This window comes from Notolabrus celidotus, chromosome 23, assembly GCF_009762535.1.
Source record: "Notolabrus celidotus isolate fNotCel1 chromosome 23, fNotCel1.pri, whole genome shotgun sequence".
Classification (NCBI taxonomy): Eukaryota; Metazoa; Chordata; class Actinopteri; order Labriformes; family Labridae; genus Notolabrus; species Notolabrus celidotus.
In genome coordinates this window covers 2,853,114-2,874,916 of record NC_048294.1, presented here as the reverse complement: position 1 = coordinate 2,874,916, position 21,803 = coordinate 2,853,114, and the positions used below count along the sequence as shown (strand labels likewise).

The window sequence follows — 21,803 nt, the reverse complement described above, 5'->3', positions numbered from 1 at the left end:
ACCAGTGGAAGACGGAGAGACAGAGGGGGGAAGTAAGAGGAGGAGGAGGAGTGATTTGGAAAAGAGTCATCTAATCGAACGGATGGAATTTATATAGTAAAGAAACAAAGAGAAGAAGAAGATTGAAAAACCCAAGAAGAAGACTCTAAATAAAGATGAAACATTTGACTCTTTGTCAACAGAGTCTGGTCCTGCTTGAGGTTTCTGCCTGTTATCCCTCTATTGCTTACATCATAACTGCAGCCACTAGCTGTCCCCAAACAATACACATACATACTGCCTCTATTAAACTATTAAACAGGGGTCTCAACAGATGTTTGTCTAACATGAGTCTGGTCCTGCTGGAGGTTTCTGCCTGTTAAAGGAAGTTTGTCCTTGCCACTGTAACTTGCTAAATGCTGCAAAGTGCTCTGCTCATGGTGGATTAAGATGAGATCAGACTGAGTCCTGTCTGTAAGATGGGACTGGATCTGATCCTGTCTTGATGTTGGGTCTTTGTTAATAACAGAACGGTCTAGGTACGGTCTAGACCTGCTCTTTTTGGAAAGAGTCTGAGGATAGCATTGAAAATGGGGGCAGCAGTTGTAGCCCAGTCTTTTGGGACCTTGCTTGGGAACCAGAGGGTGGCTGGTTCAAGCCCCAGTAAGGATCACAGGATGGAGGTTGGACTGGTGCCAGTTTACCTTCAGGGCACCGCCCAGGAACGTCTTAAGCGAGACATCAAACCTCCTGCTGCTTGTGCCCTCGTCTGACATCTCTTCTTTAGAGCATGTTCACAGTGTTGTGTTGTGTTGTGTTGTGTTGTGTTGTGTTGTGTTTGTGTTCCAGTTCTGGGAAAACTCCTGAAATTGTAGCTTAGTGAGATGTTTCCTCTCCCTCCTCCTGCTCCTGTCTCTTTAATTGGATTATTGCAACAACTTTCTGAAATCATCCGTCTGAGCAAACCAAATGTTCAGACAGATGTTTTTTTCTGTGTGTGTGTGTGTAACCGTCCCTCTTTGGTCTCCGTTGGACCAGACAGCACTAATCGCTCTTCTCAATCAGAGTAATGACTCCCATTATTTGACCTGGCTTGATTTTTACGGTCCTGCACACACCCTGCTATCCGGTTACGGCGGCGGCATGCCTTCCTGCCTGCTTCAAACGCACACAGATGCTCGGGTCCGGAAGCAGACCTGATGATGGAGCGGGATTGTGGTCATTGATCCTTCTGACCTTTGACCTTCACCTCTGCTTGTAATTCTGATTCAATGGAAAGAGAGTTTGTTTGAGAGTAAACCTCAGCTTGAAATCTGGATCATGTGCTCAACTTTTCCAGCTCCTCATGATTTGAATCGGTTCAGATGAGTCTGGTTCTGCCCGAGGTTTCTGCCTGTTAAAAGCAAGTTCAGAAATACCTTCATGACTTGATCCTGCACGGCTGTAGGTGCATTTGGGGTCTTTTAGCCCCCAGAACTACTTTACCCTGAACTAAAAGGTTCCTGTGTCCCCACTGTTGTCTGTGTTTCGACTGCGGGCTGAAGTCCTGGGTAGATTGTGCAGGCCAGTGACGTATGGAGGACATAAAAAGTAAATGCACTACACCACCAGACCAGTAGAGGGCAGTAAAACAAAGACGAATGCCATTCATCACAGATGACACCATAGAAGCAGACGTACAGGCAGGTATCATTATGAGCAACACAACAGTTAGCCTGTTAGCATGAAGAGACTCAGCTGGCGCTGTTTTAGATGGTGCTATATTTCATCACAGATGGATTCACTGAATCAACACGTGAGAGGAGAGAAGCGCGAGTAGCAAAGACGTTTCAACACGGCTTTAAAATCCTTTTGAACTCAAGAAGCCGTGGTAGAGATCAGCCGGTGTTTTGGTTTAAACAGCGACCATGTTAACTGGAGACTTTCAGCCGGATGCATCCCTCATAAACGTCTTTAGACGATCATTAAATATCTGATGAGGATATTTTGAAATCTTAATAAAAACTAAACTAGTTTGCATTCCCAGGAACTCCCTCTGTGTTTCAACAGCTGTGTAAACTCCACAAACACTGACACGTTCAGCTGAAGGTCTCCAGTTTACAGGGTCACTTTTAAAACCGGAACACCGGGAGGAGAGACGCATTCACGGTGGGCTGAGAGAAGACTACTGTTACAAGCTGCTAAATCAAGAGAATCACAGCTTCTTCTTTTGAAAAGTACACACACATACAAAAAAGATAGAACAAATAAAAACTAATGAAAGAAAGAGAAATCAAGTGAATCACAGATGGACAAACAATGACTGGGAATGTTTTTTGGAAAAATTAAAAAAATAAATTTGAAAAAAAATCGAAAAAAATGACAAAACTTTTGACAAAGCTTTTGACAAAACTTTTGACAAAAAAATATTGACAAAAAAAAATTTGAAAAAAATTGAATTTTTTTTTTTCTAATAAAAAAAAATTAAAAAAAAAATTTCTAATAAAAAATTTAAATGTTGACAAGAGAAAAATGACAAAAAAAAATGACAAAAAAAAATTTGAAAAAATAAAATTTGAAAAAAAAATTTGAAAAAAAAAAAAATGGACGAAAAAGTTGACCTGGAAGCCTGTGTTTCAACAGCTGTGTAAACGCCACAAACACTGACACGTTCAGCTGAAGGTCTCCAGTTTACAGGGTCACTTTTAAAACCTGAACACCGGGAGGAGACACATTCACGGTGGGCTGAGAGAAGACTACTGTTACAAGCTGCTAAATCAAGAGAATCACAGCTTCTTCTTTTGAAAAGTACACACACATACAAAAAAGATAGAACAAATAAAAACTAATGAAAGAAAGAGAATCAAGTGAATCACAGATGGAAGAAACAATGACTGTGAATTGTTTTTGGAAAAAAAAAAAAAAAAATCGAAAAAAATGACAACACTTTTGACAACACTTTTGACTAAAAAAATAAGAAATTTGACAAAAAAAATTTGACAAAAAAAAAAATTGAAAATTTTTTTTTAAATTTTTTTTTCTAATAAAAAAAAATTCTGACAAAAAAAGTTGACAAAAAAAAAATTTGAAAAAAATAAAAATAAAAAAATAAAAATGGACGAAAAAGTTGACCTGGAAGCCTGTGTTTCAACAGCTGTGTAAACTCCACAAACACTGACACGTTCAGCTGAAGGTCTCCAGTTTACAGGGTCACTTTTAAAACCGGAACACCGGGAGAGACGCATTCACGGTGGGCTGAGAGAAGACTACTGTTACAAGCTGCTAAATCAAGAGAATCACAGCTTCTTCTTTTGAAAAGTACACACACATACAAAAAAGATAGAACAAATAAAAACTAATGAAAGAAAGAAAAATCAAGAGAATCACAGATGTGTGTGATGTTATTGTGGACGGCGGGCGGAATAAAAACACTGCGGTTAATCTACCAATCAGACACGTTCAGCATTGCTCCCGCCCCCCGAAAGTCCAGGGGCTTTTTGAAAAGTTCTACCACCCTAGCAGGGGCTTTTTAGGAGGGGAGATTATTTACCCCTGAACCAAATTTAGACCCTGGTTCCTCCAGTCGAAACGTAGTTCCGGGGTAAAGTTCCTCTGGTTGAAAAACGCCTTGAGTCTCTGCGTTCAGCCGTAAGTCAAAGGTTCAGGACATTTTCACGGCTATAGAAACATTTAACGGGAACATGAAAACATTTGTCCTTCTTTTAAGTCTTCCCCAAAAAACTTTCACCCAGTAATTTTCATCTAGTCATACTTTAAATTGTCAAATCTCTGGCAGACACAGTCACCAGATATTTGGCTAGCAGGGCTCCAGAAGCAGAGATATTGCTTCAGGTTTGGAAAAGACCCGGGTGTTGGTTCTGCCTTGCCTGCCATGATGAATACTCCTCAGGAGAAGCATGAACAGAGGTGATGATGGCACGAAAATTTGTGGGAAAGACACCGAGCAGTACTTTAGACGAAGAACAACAGGGTCCCGTCTGCTGGTTTGATTCCCTGAACCAGCGAAAACATGCTTTCATGCAGTCTCTGAATCTACCCTAGAGATGCCCATGAACCACACTGCACTCGACCCCAAACCTCGGTCCAGGGTTAGAGGATTGTGGGTGTGAACGTGTTGAACTGTGAATATGAAACAAGGTGTTGCTGAGAAAGAGCACACGGGCTCGGCCCCGCCTGTTTGGGGTAAGGACTGGAAAGAAACACAGACAAGTACGGATGAAAGAGAAAACTCCTCTTGGCCACAGTTTCCACACGATTGAAGAGAATCGGGCGATTCAAAATCAAATTGCAGAGCGTGCTGTTCAATCACAAACACCAGGAGGGATCCAGCCACAGTGGACGCCGTGCCAAGCTTCTTTAGAGCTTGTTTGATGTAGTCTAGTTCCAAGTTCACATATATCATGGGGTCCAATTTCTTCATGCAGTTTGTATGATGGTAAACCACTCACAGGAGTAAAAACATACATGAGCATGAGCACATTCGACTTTGTAGAGATGATGGGAGGCCTCATTGTGTATCTAAGTGATTACATTGTGCTTTACAATGACTATGAATATGTATTCTGCTGGGAGCAACTCTAACAACTTCACCACCTCCAGCTCAGTGAGTTCATGATTTGTTGATTGCATCTCAAAGTGTTTCAATGAATGGAGGTCAAGTCAAGTTACAAAGCACATTTAAAAACACAGCAGAAGCTGACCAAAGTGCTTTACAATACATAAAAAAACCACAATGTGAGACCAAACCAAACGCATTTTTGAAAAAGAGACAAACAAACAACAAGGAAAACACAGCATTGGAAATGAGAACCTATTCAGGGCAAGAGGACTCAAATGCTAAACTATAAAATTGAGTTTTGAGGCAAGTCTTAAAAGAGTCGACATAGGGGGCGGCCCTGGTTGAGGATATTTTGACCGGTGAACTGCCAGGAGACACGTGTTAGAAGACCTCAGAGGCCTGGAGGTTTTGTAAGGGCTCAGGAGGTCAGTTATGTAGTGAGGGGCCAGACCATTCAGAGCTTTAAAAACAAAAACAAAACCTTAATATCAACTCTGAAGCAAATTGGAAGCCAGTCGAGGGAAGCCAAGACGGGGAAGTGGTGCAGTGCCCTTCCAGAGAACATGGACTGTTTTTCCCCAGGGGAGAATCCTACAGTGACTCTCACAGTCTGATCGTGGCTTTCTTGTTTAAGTGCACATAGACTCCGTAAAACATGGCCGTAGTTTGAAGTGATGTTTTAAACCCAATGATGGTGGCTCCATACAGAAAATGCTGACTCAGCATAACGTACGATCAAACTAGACGCAGGCAAAGAAGTGGAGCATAGGCAGGGCTTTTAACCACCTGGCAAAAAGCTCCAATGCATCTACTTGTCCGTTAACTCAGCCAAGCCCCTAATGATGCAATTTTGATGGATGCATTCTAGAGAAATCCGAAGACAAAGAATCAACTGTTGCAACCACCTGTGTCATCAGCCTTTATATAAAGGAGAGTGGGGGAAGAAATGCAGCAAATGGTCAAGGCCTGAGAGTCAAACTAGCAACCTTTGCAACAAGGACTTTAGCCTCTGTAGATTGGGCGTACGTAGACCGCTATGCCACCAGTGCCCCCATTTGCTCATGTTCTATGTGGATGACGTTTTGTTGTTTTGGGCGCAACAACAAAGACCCTATCACTGACCTATCTATGTCAAGATCAGCTCAGAGGATGAAATGGGCCCTGGCTGCATGGTTGCAACATTTGCGTCATATCTGCAAGTCAAGTAGTTATGACATCATGTAGCAGCCTACTTCCTTGTTTGTGAGCAGTTGCTTTTGCATCCCTTGTACACTTAAATTGGACTCAAGGTCACCTTTTCAAGGGAGCTTGTGCATGGTGACCTAGTCCGGTATGGTTTGGGGTCAAGTGTCCTTGGATCTTGGCCAGGGTGCCTAACATGAAACCAGTCCTTATGTTACTGTGCTCTCACAAAGCAGAGCTACATCTCCACACTGGATCCCAAACTTCAGGACAAAAGTGGCTACATAGGAAGGGAAAGGAAACACCTACAAAAAGGTGTTCCTTATTGCACCATCCAAATTTTGGATGGTGTGCGGTTTGCAGGATGCTTGATCAAAAGTTTTTGTTTCATGTAGCGACAGGGAATCAATAAGGTAACACTCAGATCTGAAATAGACGTCCAGTTTCAGGCCTAAACACAGCCTCTACATCCTGAGACTCAGCCGTGTCTCACTTTTATATTTAAAGCTCCACCATGCTGACAACATCAGACGTTATACACCCATAACTCCTGTTTTCTAAAGAGCCGGACCCGCCTCCGGGCCATATCAGCTTCTAGGAGACTCGGCCCTATTATTTTGTGCTACTACACTGAACCCACTCACTCTCTTTCATCATGTTTCACTCACGTCAGTTTATTTCAGTCAGCGGGCGAACCGAGGAGTCGAACCGCAGTGATATTTAGTGTCAGAAGCGCTGTTTCAGTGACGAATGATGCCGGGAGTCGTGCTAAGGAGCCATTTGAGGGTGAAAGCAAAATATGAGTGGAACTATATTTGCATGCCACTGTACACAAATTTAGACACACACTTACTGAAACCACACACATAAAGCAAAGCGTACTTTGGCTGACAAATTGAGACTCCAGTTCTGTCGTATCACTTGTTTCAGGACGGTGTGTGTTTGTGTGTGTCGCCCCTCACACGTCTTTGTGTTTGCTGCCAGCGTTGTTGTTCTTTGCGGGTGTAATTTGAAGAAACCTCCACATGTTTCTACCCTTCCTCTCCAAGCTGTAAACACGGCTGCACTTTAAGGCATCTGGCGTCCCCCTGACAGCGTCAACCGCCGCGCGTTTATTGTGACTGATGGCAGCGAAAATATCATGAAATTCAATCTGAATTCTGCGGTGTGTCTATATTTGTTTAAGTGTGTGTGTGTGTGTGTGTGTGCCTGCTGAGTTCACTAGCATACACTGACTTTTTGCTACTCTCCAAACACACACACATTTTTTTTTTGTGTCCACTCTGCAATTCTGCCGCTCCAGGAATTTTCCCCCCTTTTGCTCCCAAATTGTCGGAACGTTTTTAGGATTCCTTTTGCTTTTTTTTTATGAAGCAAGTTTGAAATTCAAGCTCTCGCTCTCCTTTAGGCGACACAGTGTGCTTGTGTGTGTGTGTGTGTGTTTAGGTTGAATTCCAGTCACAGATAATTTGCTGATTTGGTTGGAATGTGTTTGTTACCCACAGTACGCTGGAAAAAAAAAAGACAGATTCCTCTTCATCGTCCCGCAGCGAGAGAAAGTGATCGCTTTTGTTTCTGCTGATTATCTCGGCTGTGTTTGACCTCCTCTGACTCTCGGCTGATGTGTGTTTGTCCTCTTTGACTTCATGAACATCGCCCTGAAACACCATCACCTGTCTTTTAGCGTGTAGTTTGGGTTATCTCTTGGTGAATGTCTCATTATCTCAAGTAGGATGTGGTAGATTGAGTTGTCCCTGGAGTGAAAGGTCATTGCAAGACGCTGAACCTCAAGTTGCTCCTGAAACCTCTGCTTTTAATGCGTGAATGTCAATCAATCAATCAATCAATCTTTATTTGTAGAGCGCCAAATCACAACAAACGTTATCTCAAGACGCTTTTACAAACATAGGAGGTCTAGACCACTCTATGTCAAATTATGAACAGAGACCCAACACCAAGACAGGGTAAGACTCAGTCTGACCCCACCTTAATCCATCATGAGCATTGCACATCGCAGTATTTAGCTAGTTACAGTGGTGAGGAAAAACTTCCTTTTAACAGGCAGAATGTGACACTTTTTGAGTCCCAAAGACTAGAAAAGCACCACTTAAGTGAAGTCCATTCTTCACTCACTTATTTACATTTTGCTGCTGAGAATTAGTGACCACTGGGACCAATCAAATCAGGCCCTGTTGGAGCCTATCCCAGCTGGCATTTGGCGCATAGCAGGGCACATAATGGACAGGTCGCCAGCCTATCAGAGGGCAAACACATAGAGACATACAACCATTCATGCTGTTGTGGAAGTTTTCGCCGTTACTTCCCGTTGCTGGTGAATAATGAAATAGAGACTTCTGCCGGCCGACAAGGTTTTATTTTCTTTGCAAGGAAAAGGTCAGTCAACACCCGAGCGGTTGGAATGGAGAAAGACCTCGAACATGGGGAAAGCTCGAACATTTATACCTGAGGACCGCCCCCTAAGGCGTGTTTCACACCCTTTGTCTGTTGCAGGTATCTACATCAGGGCGGGGTCCCTAAGGTGTTTTTCACACCCTTTCACACCCTTTGTCTGTTGTAGGTATCTGCACCAGGATGGGATTGTGTATTCATCAAGGAGGTTTCAGGGTCTAGACGTCACAATTTAAAACACAATGGGACCTAGTGTCTTGATGAGGGGTCAAGAGATGGGGCGTCTCGGGCAGTTGACCACAAAGGAACGGATTTTACCATTACAATGCTCACACTCACACCTATGGGCAATTAACCAGGGTACAAGCCCTGATGCCTGCCTGTGGTGTTTAAGGTCCCTAACATGGGACTTCCACCAGATCCGTGGTCCGGTCCGTGTCCGGTCATAATCAGTCCAGTGGCGGAGAAAAAGACGTGCTCGTGGAGACCTGTCACTCAGCCTCAGCCCCCAGCTGAGCGTCTCCTCTGTGCCCAACACATTCAGTCAGCTGATTCACATCAAAACATGCTTTAAACTTAAAACACCTCCCTGGTAGCTGAACGAAATATGAGACCACATGATGTTTGTTCCATGTGTTAGAAAATCAAAACAAAAAAATGTGTTTGAGTAAGTTCTGAACGATCAATTTATCGATACTTGATTAATTGTTGACACCCCTAAATGGAACGCCATGGTTGTCAAATATACCCACCCATCCAAAAGTACGTACTGCATCCCACATTCAAAAGTAGTATGTAGTTTGACTGTTCTGTTGGATCTGGTCTGCAGGATGCTGGGTCAGGCGTCGCTGGATTTCCGGTTTCAGAAAGCGGAAGTAAATAACAGCCAAGCTGATGGAGAAACTTCTTCTTTAGCATCACTTCACTTATGATTTAAAAAGTTATGAAGTGGTTTATATGTAAGTTTGTAGTTTTCAGACCACCTAAAATGGATGGACGGGATGGTTTTATTCCCTTACACCGCCTCCCTGACAAACCTCCCCCGGACCTCCAGAGTGTGCAGACAGTTGTGTGGGCTTTTCCACCAAACATGGCCCACATTTCAAACATAATAGTATGTCAGAGATTCTGTAAGTGGGCTCGATTAGCACCATCAGACGTTTGTTTTTACAGTAAATTTGAGCTCATTCAGACCTAACAGCCTGTTGGCTCTCTGAGCGCCGTGTTGGCTGAGCTGAAGCGGTAACTTAAGGACTTCTTAGGACTCGCTGAGGGATGAGGAAGAGTAGATATATAATACCGTACGCTGTTTATTAAGGCAGATTACACAAAGAGACAAAACTTCTTGATCTGTGTTGTTTTGATTTGGAGATTCGTCAAGCTTTAGATTAGGGTGGTTTCTGTTTAAAGGGAACCTGGACCCTCATTTATTTTTCCCATATGTTGTTGTGCGACAGACTTGCTACTCAACTGGTTTGGAGATGCTCCAAGTCCACAGCTTTGGATGGCGATGGCTGGAATGGTTGCGCCATTCTTGGTGGCAGCTCACCTGATCAATGTACCCCCATTAAAGTGCTTAACTTCATCACAGACGGGTTTAGATCATTACTCTGAGTGTCTGACTACATCACAGTAAAGACCCTTAAGACGCAGATCTGTTAGTTAAAGAATAAGATGCTTTTTTGAACCCAGAAACTGTCATCATCTCTGTTTCTGAAAGGCTAAAAACCAAATTCAGACATGCTTCAGTGAGTGCTGGATCCAGAACCAACACGCACAAAGAAACAAGAAGGTTTGCACACCAGGAAGCTCCTGTAGAAGGTTCTATTTAGCACAACATGATGTTTCAAGCTAACATGCTCGTCCTCAGAGTGATCATGAATCCCCCGTCTGTGGGAGCTTCCTGGTGTCTCATTTGTTAGCGTTACGTACGCAAAAAGGCTGATGTTGAATGCATTTTTATTCATAAGGTGCTTTGCATTGACCATATGAGTTTGAATGTTTTTATAAATAGGAATTAGTTTTGGAGCACGCCATTTCCGGGTTTTTGGCGTACGCACACTTTTATTTATTTGTTTTTAAAGTTATGTTTTTGGGCCTTTTTGCCTTTAATGACAGGACAGCTGAAGAGAGACAGGAAATATGGGGAGTTGAGAGTGGGGGAAGACATGCAGATAATGGCCGACCGGCCGGGGGTCAAACCTGCGACCTCTGCGAGGACTGTAGTCTCTATACATGGAGCGCTTAGACCACTAGGCTGCCAGCGCCCCATGCAAACTTTTATAAATAAGACTCCTGGTGTGCAGACCTTCTTGTTTCTTCAAGGCCACCAGACTCTGTTGACTTAAAAAGTCCTCTTACTTGCGTATCCGAGGAGTTGCTCGTCTGCCTTGGTTGTAATTGTTGAATTTATTTGTGTGACTGTTTTACAAATATATGCTTTCGATCTAAACTTGCGACTCAGAACACGAAGGTGACACAATAAGACCAATCCAGGCGGAGGTAGACCAACAACTCCTGTTTCCTACAAGGTGAAATGACTCTTTTGGATAATGCTCCTTTAAAGCGCCCAACATTCAGACTCTCTATTGTTAGAAATAATAATCTAGGGGTGTTGTTGATCTAGCAGTTTAGGCGCGCACCCCATACATCTAGCAGTGGTTGTTGGTTCGACTCCCAGCCTGGACCATTTGCTGTATGTCTTCCTCTGATCTCTGCTTCCCATGTTTCCTGTCTCTCTTCAGCTGTCCAATAAATAACAGTGAAAATGCCCCAAAAAATATAACTTAATCATCTTAGTCTTTGACAAACAGAGCGAACAGAGCAGCTCTCTTTCTTGTTTGAGTCTTGGCGATAACAAACCCGGTCTGTAGACGTGTTTTGATCAGGATTTCCCCGCAGTGATTACCGTTCCAGCCGTCTGGCACATCCACGCTGAAGCAATCTATCGATGAGCTCCAGGTCAGAAAATAATTCCCCCTAAATGATCCTAAGTGTTATCAGGGAAAATTAAAGCTTTGTCAGACTCCTAATGAGCCTGACAGCTCAGACATGCTAATGTGCTCATTCGAATTGGCTGACATTTCCACTTTCCAAACGGTGAGAGAGACACAGACGGAGAAATGAACTTAAACTGTTTGTCCTGGCTCTCTGACGGAGCAGCCGTCTGTGAGAAAAGGAAGCGATCGTTTCAGCGCACACACTCACTCTGAGGTGGACTTTATCTTGTTTGTGTTCTCAGCTCCACGGAGGTCGACGATATGATCCGCAAGTCCACCAACCTGCTGCTGACCAGGACCCTCAGCAACTGTCTGCAGTACGCCATCAAGAAGAAGAATGTGGGGCTGGCGGAGGTATTTAACCATGTTTGCACACTTTGCAGTTCTCTTCCTCCACATCTTTGCAGAACTGGGATATGAAATGTCAATTATTTAATCAGAACCTCCTGGAAGAGAACAAATATCAACATTTCAAGTGATCAGAAAGCAACAGTTCGGCAATTTCAGAAGTCACAATCTGGGCTAAGCTCATTATCCTCCTCTCTGTTTGCTTCTAGTTGGTGCAGGTGATTATAAACACCACCCACCTGGAGCAGAGCTGCCACTTCCTGGAGGAGTTCATTTCAAACATCACAAACGTCCCGCCTGACACGGCCAACGCCACCAAGCTGTACGGGACCTCCACCTTCAAGGTAAACACAGAAAAAAACCCTTCTCCTCTGAAGTTAAAGCAAAGACTCTCACAGATGTAAATGTTAAGTCCAAGTCTGTTTTGTGGTCTCCGTTCAGGACGCCCGTCATGCAGCTGAAGCTGAGATCTACACTAGTCTGAACGCAAAGATCGATCAGTTCCTGCAGCTGGCTGATTACGATTGGATGGCCACGTTGCAGGGAGGCGGGGCTCAGGACACCAGCGACTACCTGATTGATCTGATCGCCTTCCTGAGGAGCACCTTCAGCGTCTTCACCAACCTGCCTGTAAGTTCACACAACAGAGAGCTAGAGGAACAAAAACTACACCAATGATTCTGAACACTGGGCCTCATTCACCAACAGCTTACGTTATTTATTTAATTGACTTTGGAGAAGTTTACATCAGATTCATGAACGCTTCTTAAACAGAAGAATTGTTCCACCTGTGTTCTTAAATTGATGAATTCCATGTCCCTGTAAGTTTGAAGCTTGTGCTCTTAATTCACATAGATATACTCCCTTAAATGCCCATATAAGGGCATGGCACTGCAGGGCCACACACAGGAATCATACAGGCTTGTGAGATGTTTGTAGGTCTATATCAGTACAGTAAAGCTCATTCTGATCTGATTCTGATATTTTTTTGAAATTCATAATTTAACATTTTGTAGTTTAAAATTAACATTTCACGATTGAAACAAAAGTTGATTAAATCATGTATTTATAATCGTCTTTATTATATAAAAGTGCTAAATGAAGGAAAACACAATACTCTGACATGTCAGCACTCAAACGTTCGTCAGAGTGTTTTGGGATTTTGTTATTAGCTACGAACAAATCCCAGATCACAAAACTTTGGTAAATGTCAGAATCTTCTTAAAAACTTTGTAAGTGGGTTGTAAGAACCTGATTGGTGAATGAGGTCCAATGTGAATAAAACAAAACTAAGGATGTTACATATTTAACATGACTTTAACCAGTCTCTAAATACCAGGAGTGGAGTTTAATAACACTAATGCTTGAAATCCTGATTAACATAAAAAAACAAAAATGGCATTTTTTAAAAGTTAAATTAAAAATAAACAGACAAACTGGTGCAAAAGAAGTCTTCATTTTGAACATTTAATCAATTTTTATTTATATCGCACCTTTCATACAAATGCAATTCAACAAAAAGTGCTTTACAGTGATTGAAAATATAAAAAATGTAACAACCACAGAAGATTTTTTTAACGATAATTTAAAAGATTTTGAAGTAAAGACTAAAACACAACAATTGCAATAAAACATATAAATAAACAACAAAGAGAAATAGTTATAAAATAAGTAAAAAAAAAATGTATAAATATAAGAAATAAGATTGATAAAAATAAGTAGTTTGATACTAAAATTGAAAGTTAGAAAATAGATAAAACAATAGAATATTAAAATAAATATAAAGTGACATTAAAATGATCAATTGAATTAAGTTAGAAAAATTGTAGTGTAAGTGTATTTTTAAACATTTTAAATATTTCTTTTGTAATTTCTGAGAAGTTTTATTTTTTATGAACGAACTTGAAATATTTTTTTAAAGAATTAATTGACCAAAGTATCACAGTTGATACTCTCAGACTGACTTCCTGTGGTGTTATGAGTCATCTTATTTATGCTCTATTAATTCTGTTTTGCAAACATCAATCTCCTGCAGCCAGTTTATTAAAGGTGCATTAATGTTTGTGTTAAATCTGCTTAATACACAAATAAAGATGCATTCAAGTTCAGATGTAAATCCACATCCTGAACCTTGTTTACGAACAGTTATAAAACCGACTCTGGGGTACAGATGTGACTGAGTTTGAACATGTTTTGATGCTTTGTTTCGAGCGTGTGAACTGTACTTGTGTATGTTATATACCTGGTGTATGTGTGTGTGTGTGTGTGTGTGTGTGTGTGTGTTTTATATAAGCCCCCTCACCAGTCTCTCTGCATGTTAGCGTGAGACATCACAGGGCCGGACAATCTGCTTTAGTCGGTTCGAGTTTGGGCTTGTTACGGGTTAGATCGTTAACATGGGGCCCGTTAAGCTCATTAAAGGGTGAGCTGGTCAGGTCAGCAGCACCGGATTATACTGCGGCTCAGGCTATTGACTCTACAGCCCCGCTCTAATGACATTACACACTGCAGCATGGGTCTATGTGGAGGGCATGGCAGAGTGTAGACTCTCCTCGTGATGCTGTCAGGAAAAAAAAAAAACCCACAGCTGTCTGAGCAAGCATTAGCGTGTTAAAGTGCCTGGACTTAACCTGCTGTAATAACCACCATGAATGAAAGTAATCTGTCTGTATTAGATCACTTTACTAATGTTCTGGATTATATACATTTGATACAGTCCTCTATTAGGCCTGTGTTAATGATGTGACCTGCTGGTGTGCATAAGCTTTGAGCTAACTCTGGTTTCATTTGATAAAGTCAGGTGACTTTGTTAAGTGTTAAAATTATGCATGAAGGTCATCCTGGTTGAGAAACTACAAGTCTCTGTGGATTTGGCGCCCCCTGTGGACAGAGTAACCTCTTATCTCTTTGCTAATTCTGTCCTGTCCATGCATTAGTAGCACTGTCTGTATACACATGGTCAAAGTGTCTTCATTGTAAGATAAGAAGCCAAAAGACCGCCTCCTCATGCAGCCAAGGTACGCATGGAAGTGACCTGGCCGGTAATGTCACACCCTTGTCAAAAACCAGACTTGCTTTAAACTTTCCAATAAACCGCTAAAGGACCCTCAGTGGGACCAGTCCAGTCCAGCAGAACAGATTCTTGTGTCTGTTTGAGGCAGACAGTCCCGACTGTGGAAGGTTCTGGGACTCTTGTGTTAGTGTTCGTCACATCTTCTTTCGCCGTTCCTCCTCTACTCTGCTAATCCGATATAATAAAAATAATAAAATAATAATAATAATAACAGTTATCCATCCATCCATTATCTTGACCGCTTATCCCGTTAGGGGTCACGGGGGGCTGGAGCCTATTCCAGCTGGCTTCAGGTGGAAGGCAGGGTACACCCCTGACAGGTCACCAACCTATCACAGGGCTAACAGAGAGAGAGAGACAACCATTCACGCACACACTCACACCTACGGGTAATTTAGAGTGATCAATCAAGCTGGTGAGCATGTTTTTGGACTGTGGGAGGAAGCTGGAGTACCCAGAGAGAACCCACGCATGCACAGGGAGAACATGCAAACTCCACACAGAAAGGCTGGGGATTCGAATCAGGAACCTTCTAGCTGTGAGGCAACAGCGCTATCCACTGCACGATCGTGCAGCAGTTATGTTAACAATAATAATAGCTATGATAATAATAATCTTTATTAATATGGCGCTTTTCAGAACAGGGTTACAAAGTGCTTTACAAATCATAAAGAAACTAAAAGACAAAAGAGAAATGTGACAAAGGCAAATAAAAGGAAATTAAAATAATATTGGAAGAATAAAAACAGTAAAAGATAAAAGATTAAAACAACAAAAAATCTGAAATATATGAAAGTGATAAAATGATAAAAACCTGCCTAAAACTGAATGAAAACCTCTTGATTTAAACACACTCAGGGGATGTGGCTCTGACAGAAGAGGCCCGGTCGCCTTTGGTCCTCAGCCTCGACTGTAGAACGCTGCAGGAGCCTCATTGGTCCACAGAGCTGTCAATCAATCATATTTTCAAAATATGCTAATTAGTTAAAACAAAACTTCTCAGAAAAAACGGACACTTTTACGTAAACCAGTGAAGTTAGAACAAACTTTAATCACATACATTTTAAGATTATAGTTTTTCCCCCTCGTTCCATCTGTTAGAACTGAAGAGGCGGGGTTTAAGACTGATACCACAGACAGTCAGCAGGGGGAGCTCTAAAATCTTTTGGCTCCACAGTCAGTGAACACTTATGGTGTCTGCTTTAATTAACAATAAATGGAAAGTAGCTTTTCTGACACATAACTCATCCTACTGTAAGATGTTGTTCTCCCCCCTCACAAGGTTAATGACATTAAAAATGACATTACGTGGATTGTTGCTCTCGTCGTTGTTTGCTTTAGTGCTCCCAAGAAGCGTCACTGTTGCTGTGAAAGGGTTTAAAACCCTAAAACTCCTCACAGGAGCTTTCCAGTAAATGTTTATCTCGCACCTCATCATTACAGCTTCACAATAAAGCCAGACTTTTATTTTGAAATCCGTGATCAGATCTGTTCCTCCATGAACTCTGGAACACTTCCTTTCTCAGGTTTTTATGTACACTGTCAAAAACACACATGATCCATGTTCCCACTCCTTCCTAAGACGGGATTAAGCACATGGACAGGTCTCATAAAGCTGGCGACACACACACACACACACACACACACACACACACACACACACACACACACAGAGTTAAATGTAAGATGATTGGGTCCACAGATTTGGTCAAAGCGGGTCACAAGGCCAGAAGGCCACACACACAAGGTGGTCGAGCTAAGTGTTTTTCAGCACTTCTAAGGAGCTTTTCTTACACCCCCACAAGCCCCGGACATGACCCTGTCACACACACACACACTTTAACACACACACACACTCAAACACACACTCACATATACACAGTGCAGGGCCTCCTAAGTAGATCAGATGCTATGGATCTAAAAAGCTGGGTGGTATGACCCTGAAGAAAGAGGGGATCATATTAAAGAGTAGAATTACACACAAATGAATCAGATACTATTGATGAGAGTCAATAGAAGCAAGATTACTGCTTCTGTTACCTCTGCTGCTACTACTGCTAGATTGAAAAATCAATCAATCTTTATTTATAAAGCGCCAAATCCCAACGAATGTTCTCCTCAGACTCTTTCCAAACAGAGCAGGTCTAGACCGTACGATGTTCTATTATTAAGAAAGACCCAACATGAAGACCGGATCAGATCCAGTCCCATCTTCCAGACAGGACTCAGTCTGACCTCATCTTAATCCACCATGAGCAGAGCACTTTGCAGCATTTAGCAAGTTACAGTGGCAAGGACAAACTTCCTTTAACAGGCAGAAACCTCCAGCAGGACCAGACTCATGTTAGACACACATCTGCTGAGACCTACTGTGTTGGAGAGAGGGATAGAGGGAGATGAAGAGAGAGAGGGATGATAGTGGTGAGACGGAGAGTAGTAGTTGTAGCAGCTGGAGTCTGGCACGTCCACAGCAGCAGGTTGGAGGAACCTACGAGACAAGGGAGCTCAGGGACTCCAGAAAGGTCAATGGTTAGTAACTTTAATGGGACAGGTAGGGTGAAAGTAAATGATGAGAGAGAGGGGATCCTGGCAGCCTATAGCAGCATAACCAAGAGCTGTTCCAAGCCTGAACCAGCTCTAACTATAAGCTTTATTAAAAAAGGAACATTTGTAAGTCAACTTAAAGGGTTAGTTTTCATTAAAGTGAAAGTTTAAAGCATTTAAGACAACAGGATAAAGTTATTGGGCAACATGCAAACTCAGAAAAACTTCTAAGATTCATGACATTAGGAATTGAGAAGGACATCTTCAAATACCTGTAGAATTTGAACAACTTGTCATCTTTGGGTGTTGGGCCAGTTGGCGTTCCCATTGGCTGCCATCCTCCCTGAAAGTGTTTGTTTACCTCATCAACAGACTCATATTATTCCAAGTGTTTCACAACATCATGCAAGGATTCTACACGGTGGTGCAGTGGGTAACACTGGTGCCTCACAGCTAGAAGGTTCCTGGTTCGAATCCCCGGCCGGGCAGGTGCCTTTCTGTGTGGAGTTTGCATGTTCTCCCCGTGCATGCGTGGGTTCTCTCCGGGTACTCCGGCTTCCTCCCACAATCCAAAAACATGCTCACCAGGTTGATTGATCACTCTAAATTGCCCGTAGGTGTGAGTGTGTGTGTGAATGGTGGTCTGTCTCTCTGTGTTAGCCCTGTGATAGGTTGGCGACCTGTCCAGGGTGTACCCTGCCTTCTGCCCGAAGCCAGCTGGGATAGGCTCCAGCCCCCCGTGACCCCTAACGGGATAAGCGGTGAAGATAATGGATGGATGGATGGATGGTATTTTTAGATATATATATTTTGGGCATCTTTGCCTTCAATGGACAGGACAGCTGAAGAGAGACAGGAAATGTGGGGAGTAGAGGGTGGGGGTGGACATGCAGGAAATAGTCGATGGTTGGAATCGAACCGGCGACCTCTGCGATTAGGACTGTAGCCTCTGTACGTGGGGCGCTTGGACCACTAGACCACCAGCGCCCCAGATTAACTTTTACTTTTACCAACTTCTGCCCCATTGCTCTCTTAAAAAGCCACCAGACTCCAATAACTAAATGCTGTATTTAACGTTCGGATGATGGGAGTTCTTGATCTACCTCTTCCTTGATTTTTCTAAATATAGTGCTGGATCTGATCCACTATTTCTATACCAAAGTCAATCAAAAGCTTGTTAAAATGTTGGTTTACTGGGGCGCTGGTGGCCTAGCGGTCTAAACGCCCCACATACAGAGGCTACAGTCCTCGTCGTAGGGGTCGCCAGTTCGATTCCCGGCCGGTCGACCATTTCCTGCATGTCTTCCCCCTCTCTCTGCTCCCCACATATCCTATCTCTCTTCAGCTGTCCTATAAAATAAATGCAAGAAGCCCCAAAAATATAACTTAAAAAAAAAAAAAAGTTGGTTAACCTCTTTAACAGCTTATTGGAATCCAATTACATAAAATCTAAAAATGTAATCACTGAAACGACTAATTTTGTGCATCTGGTACTTCTTCATTTTGGCAGTAGAGGCATTATATTTACTCCTCGAAACGTTCCCAGTTGATGTTTGTGGTCAAATCTGAGGGACAGTAACATAATACATTTCAGTTTGGCTTCATTTGAAGAGAATACAGCTCATAGGGGATGCTCCAGAAAGCTCAAAGATGGGGAGGGGGAGGTGGGGTCAGATTTGAGGTTGAGGACCGCCATTGGACACCCACCAAGAATCCAAGAATCCAAGAATAAGTGATTGTTTCAAATTTTTATGACTGTAAAAATCCGGGATGTTATGCAAGTAACAGTAAGCGCCCTGAAACCCCGGCGTACACACACACACACACACACACACACACGCGCTTTGTTAAACGAAGGCTCACCGTGACACAGCAGCATTCTTGCACCAACACGGCGTGCTCTGTATGTGTGTGTTTGTGCTTATGTGGTTGTTTTAACAGCTCTAAATGTTACTAGCTGGAAGCAGACGCGCACTAAGCGAGCTCAGCTGGCTCACATTTCTTCAACAACTTTAGACACACATCGACCCAAATCTCACAGGAGGGGAAAATGTTACTTTATCCAAGAGCTAATAATACCAGTCGGAGTTCAGTGTGAGCTAAATACTCTTAATCAAATTGAGCTCACATTTAAAGACGGATCAGGGAAGGCTTGAGAAGGCCTTGGGAGTGAAAATAATCACATACATTTTGGACCCTCCTCTGACCGTAGTGCTCCAATTTTATGCTCCATAAGCTCCTTGATCAGTCCTCTGCCGTGCTTCGAGGAGGTTTTGGCGGCAGCTTCCTTCCCCCGCGCGCTGAGTCCAGGACTTACTGAGTTTCTCCATGGAGCTTCGGCACTCTGCAACAAATCGCCAGATAAAGCCAGATTAGCTTCATCTCGGGGGCCTACGTGAAATAAATACTCTCTGCACAGAGGTGGAAAGAAGTTTCATTTCCATGTAGCCATTATAACCCTTCAACTTTTATGTCTTCCACTAATAAAACATTTCTGTGTCACGCCGTTTGCTGAATTCACCGGTTTGTTTTTCTTACCGTAGGGAACGCCAATAGAACATGCTACTTTACCGGTGAGTATTTTGGTTGTTATGATAATGGAGTGATTACCAAACCCTGACTGATCCCGTTAACCCTTCAACCTTGACCCCTAAAACCTTACTTTGGAGTTTACCAACCAGCATGTAGAGTGAAGTAGAAGTGATGCACGTCTGCCTGAATCTGTGTTTGTGAACCCAAAGCTTTATCCCAACCAGGGAGGGAAACGATTAGCAGACACCTGTTCAACATAAACCTCCCAAAGGAAGTAGATGTTTCCTGCTAGTCTGAAATATGATGCAGAGTAACTTTAAACTGTATTAATTCAAAGGCTGTTTTAACTGCTGCAAACAGAAGGGTATTTAAATAGAAGTAAATGATTAAATGGCCTGACTTCTCACTTAAATTAATACTTAAACAAACATTTATCCACTAACTTTATGGTCCTGATCACTAGTTTTAAGTCTTCTAAATCAGACTATGACTTTTATTTTTAAATACCCATTCTAATTCCCATTTTTTAAAGCCCCATTTGTGTAAAATAGACAGTAATCAGGGTATTTTTAGGGCGTGGCTCTTGTATGATTGACAGATCCCAACCAAGGCATCCTGTAAATGACTTTTCCAATGTATGGCCACACTTAGAGAAACCTTTAGGAGCTTAATGTTCAATTTTAGTCCATAGTTTTTGTGCATCCATATCCATTTACTTTGGACGGTCGGGTCTTGGAGGCAGCAGTCCAAGCAGATCGACCCAGACATCCCACTCCCCAGCAACACTGTCCAACTCCTCCTGGGGGATCCCAAGGCATTCCCAGATCAGGTTGAACATATAACCCTTCCAACAAGTTCTGGGTCTACCCCTTGGCCTACTCCCAGTTGCACATGCCTGGATCACCTGCAAAAGGAGAGGGTCCAGGAGGCATCCTTATCAAATGCTCAAACCACCTCAACTGACTCCTTTCAATTCAAAGGACCAGTGGCTCTACTCCAAGCTCCCTCCGGATGTCCAAGGTCCTTACCCTCTCTCTAAGGCTGATTCCAGGCAGTCTTCAGAGAACGCTCATTTCAGCCGTTTGTATCCGAGACCTTAGTCCTTTAGTCAGGACCCATACCTCATGACCATAGGTGAGGGTTGGAACGTGGACCGACTGGAAAGCTTTACCTTCCAGCTCAGCTCCATCTTCACCAAAATGGTCTGGTGCAACTCCTCCATGACTGCTGACACATCAATCCACCTGTCAATCTCATGCTCCATTTTACCCAGACTCGCGAACAAGACCCCAAGATACTTAAACTCCTTCACTTAAGGCCATACTTTTTGTTTAAAACTTAAAACCAGCTAAAATACAAGTATCCCAATTAATATCTAGGATTAGTATGTAGCATTTAGCATTTTAACTTTGGATATAAAGCCAGTTCGGCACTGGATTTTCTGGAAATGTGACGACACAGTGGCAAAATGGAACAAAATACCCCTGCTACACTGAATTATGTACTTTTTAATGATCAACCGGGACGTTTGTATTAATGTTGACTGTTATGAAAAATATAATTAATACAAAAGTTCTTAATTTCAATACTCAGGTTGAACAAACACAGGGTGTATTCATTTGAATGCATGGTGTGGATCAAGTGTTGAAACCCTAGTGCTGAAACCTTGTGCCAATGTCAGCATATGTTAGCATTTGCCAACCCGGTCACCTCCAATCTCTTGTCCAATGTAGTCACCTTTAAAGTGTCCACCATCAACCCCCAGATGATGGCATGGTGGCTCCTTCCACTCCACATACAGAGTCCATGGTTTGGGCTTATAGTTTATAAACCTTGGTAGAGCACTAGTCAGTTGAAATCCTCCTCTATACTGAAACATAACGTCTACTTTTAAATCCTAAGCATTGTTTGTTCCTGTGGTGTCCCAATCTCCCCTGCTCAACACATTTCTCACAAGTCTATTACACAACAGATCTGAAGCCAGAGGAAAAAAAAATGGATTTACCACTTGTTACCCTAGACATAAAGGAATTTCCAGCCCTGGTATCTGTCTGACCAAATGTGGTTTTCAGTCCTTGAAGTGAAGCTGCTTGCACTGGCTCTCGATTGCTCGTGTCAAGGTTACATTCAAAAAGCCGAGAACGCTCCAAATAATTACCTCTGAAACCTGAAAGTCCAG

At 42.6% G+C, this 21,803-nt stretch overlaps 1 protein-coding gene across 1 annotated transcript in view; it reads left to right on the top strand.

Annotated features, from left to right (window-relative positions):
• The window catches only part of exoc6b (exocyst complex component 6B), a 134,445-nt gene that overhangs the window by 59,311 nt on the left and 53,331 nt on the right, over positions 1 to 21,803 (top strand). The window contains exons 16-18 of the mRNA XM_034676475.1: positions 11,370 to 11,481; positions 11,685 to 11,819; positions 11,917 to 12,105. Coding sequence (XP_034532366.1) covers positions 11,370 to 11,481; positions 11,685 to 11,819; positions 11,917 to 12,105 — 436 coding nt within the window. The remainder of the gene's footprint in view (positions 1 to 11,369; positions 11,482 to 11,684; positions 11,820 to 11,916; positions 12,106 to 21,803) is intronic.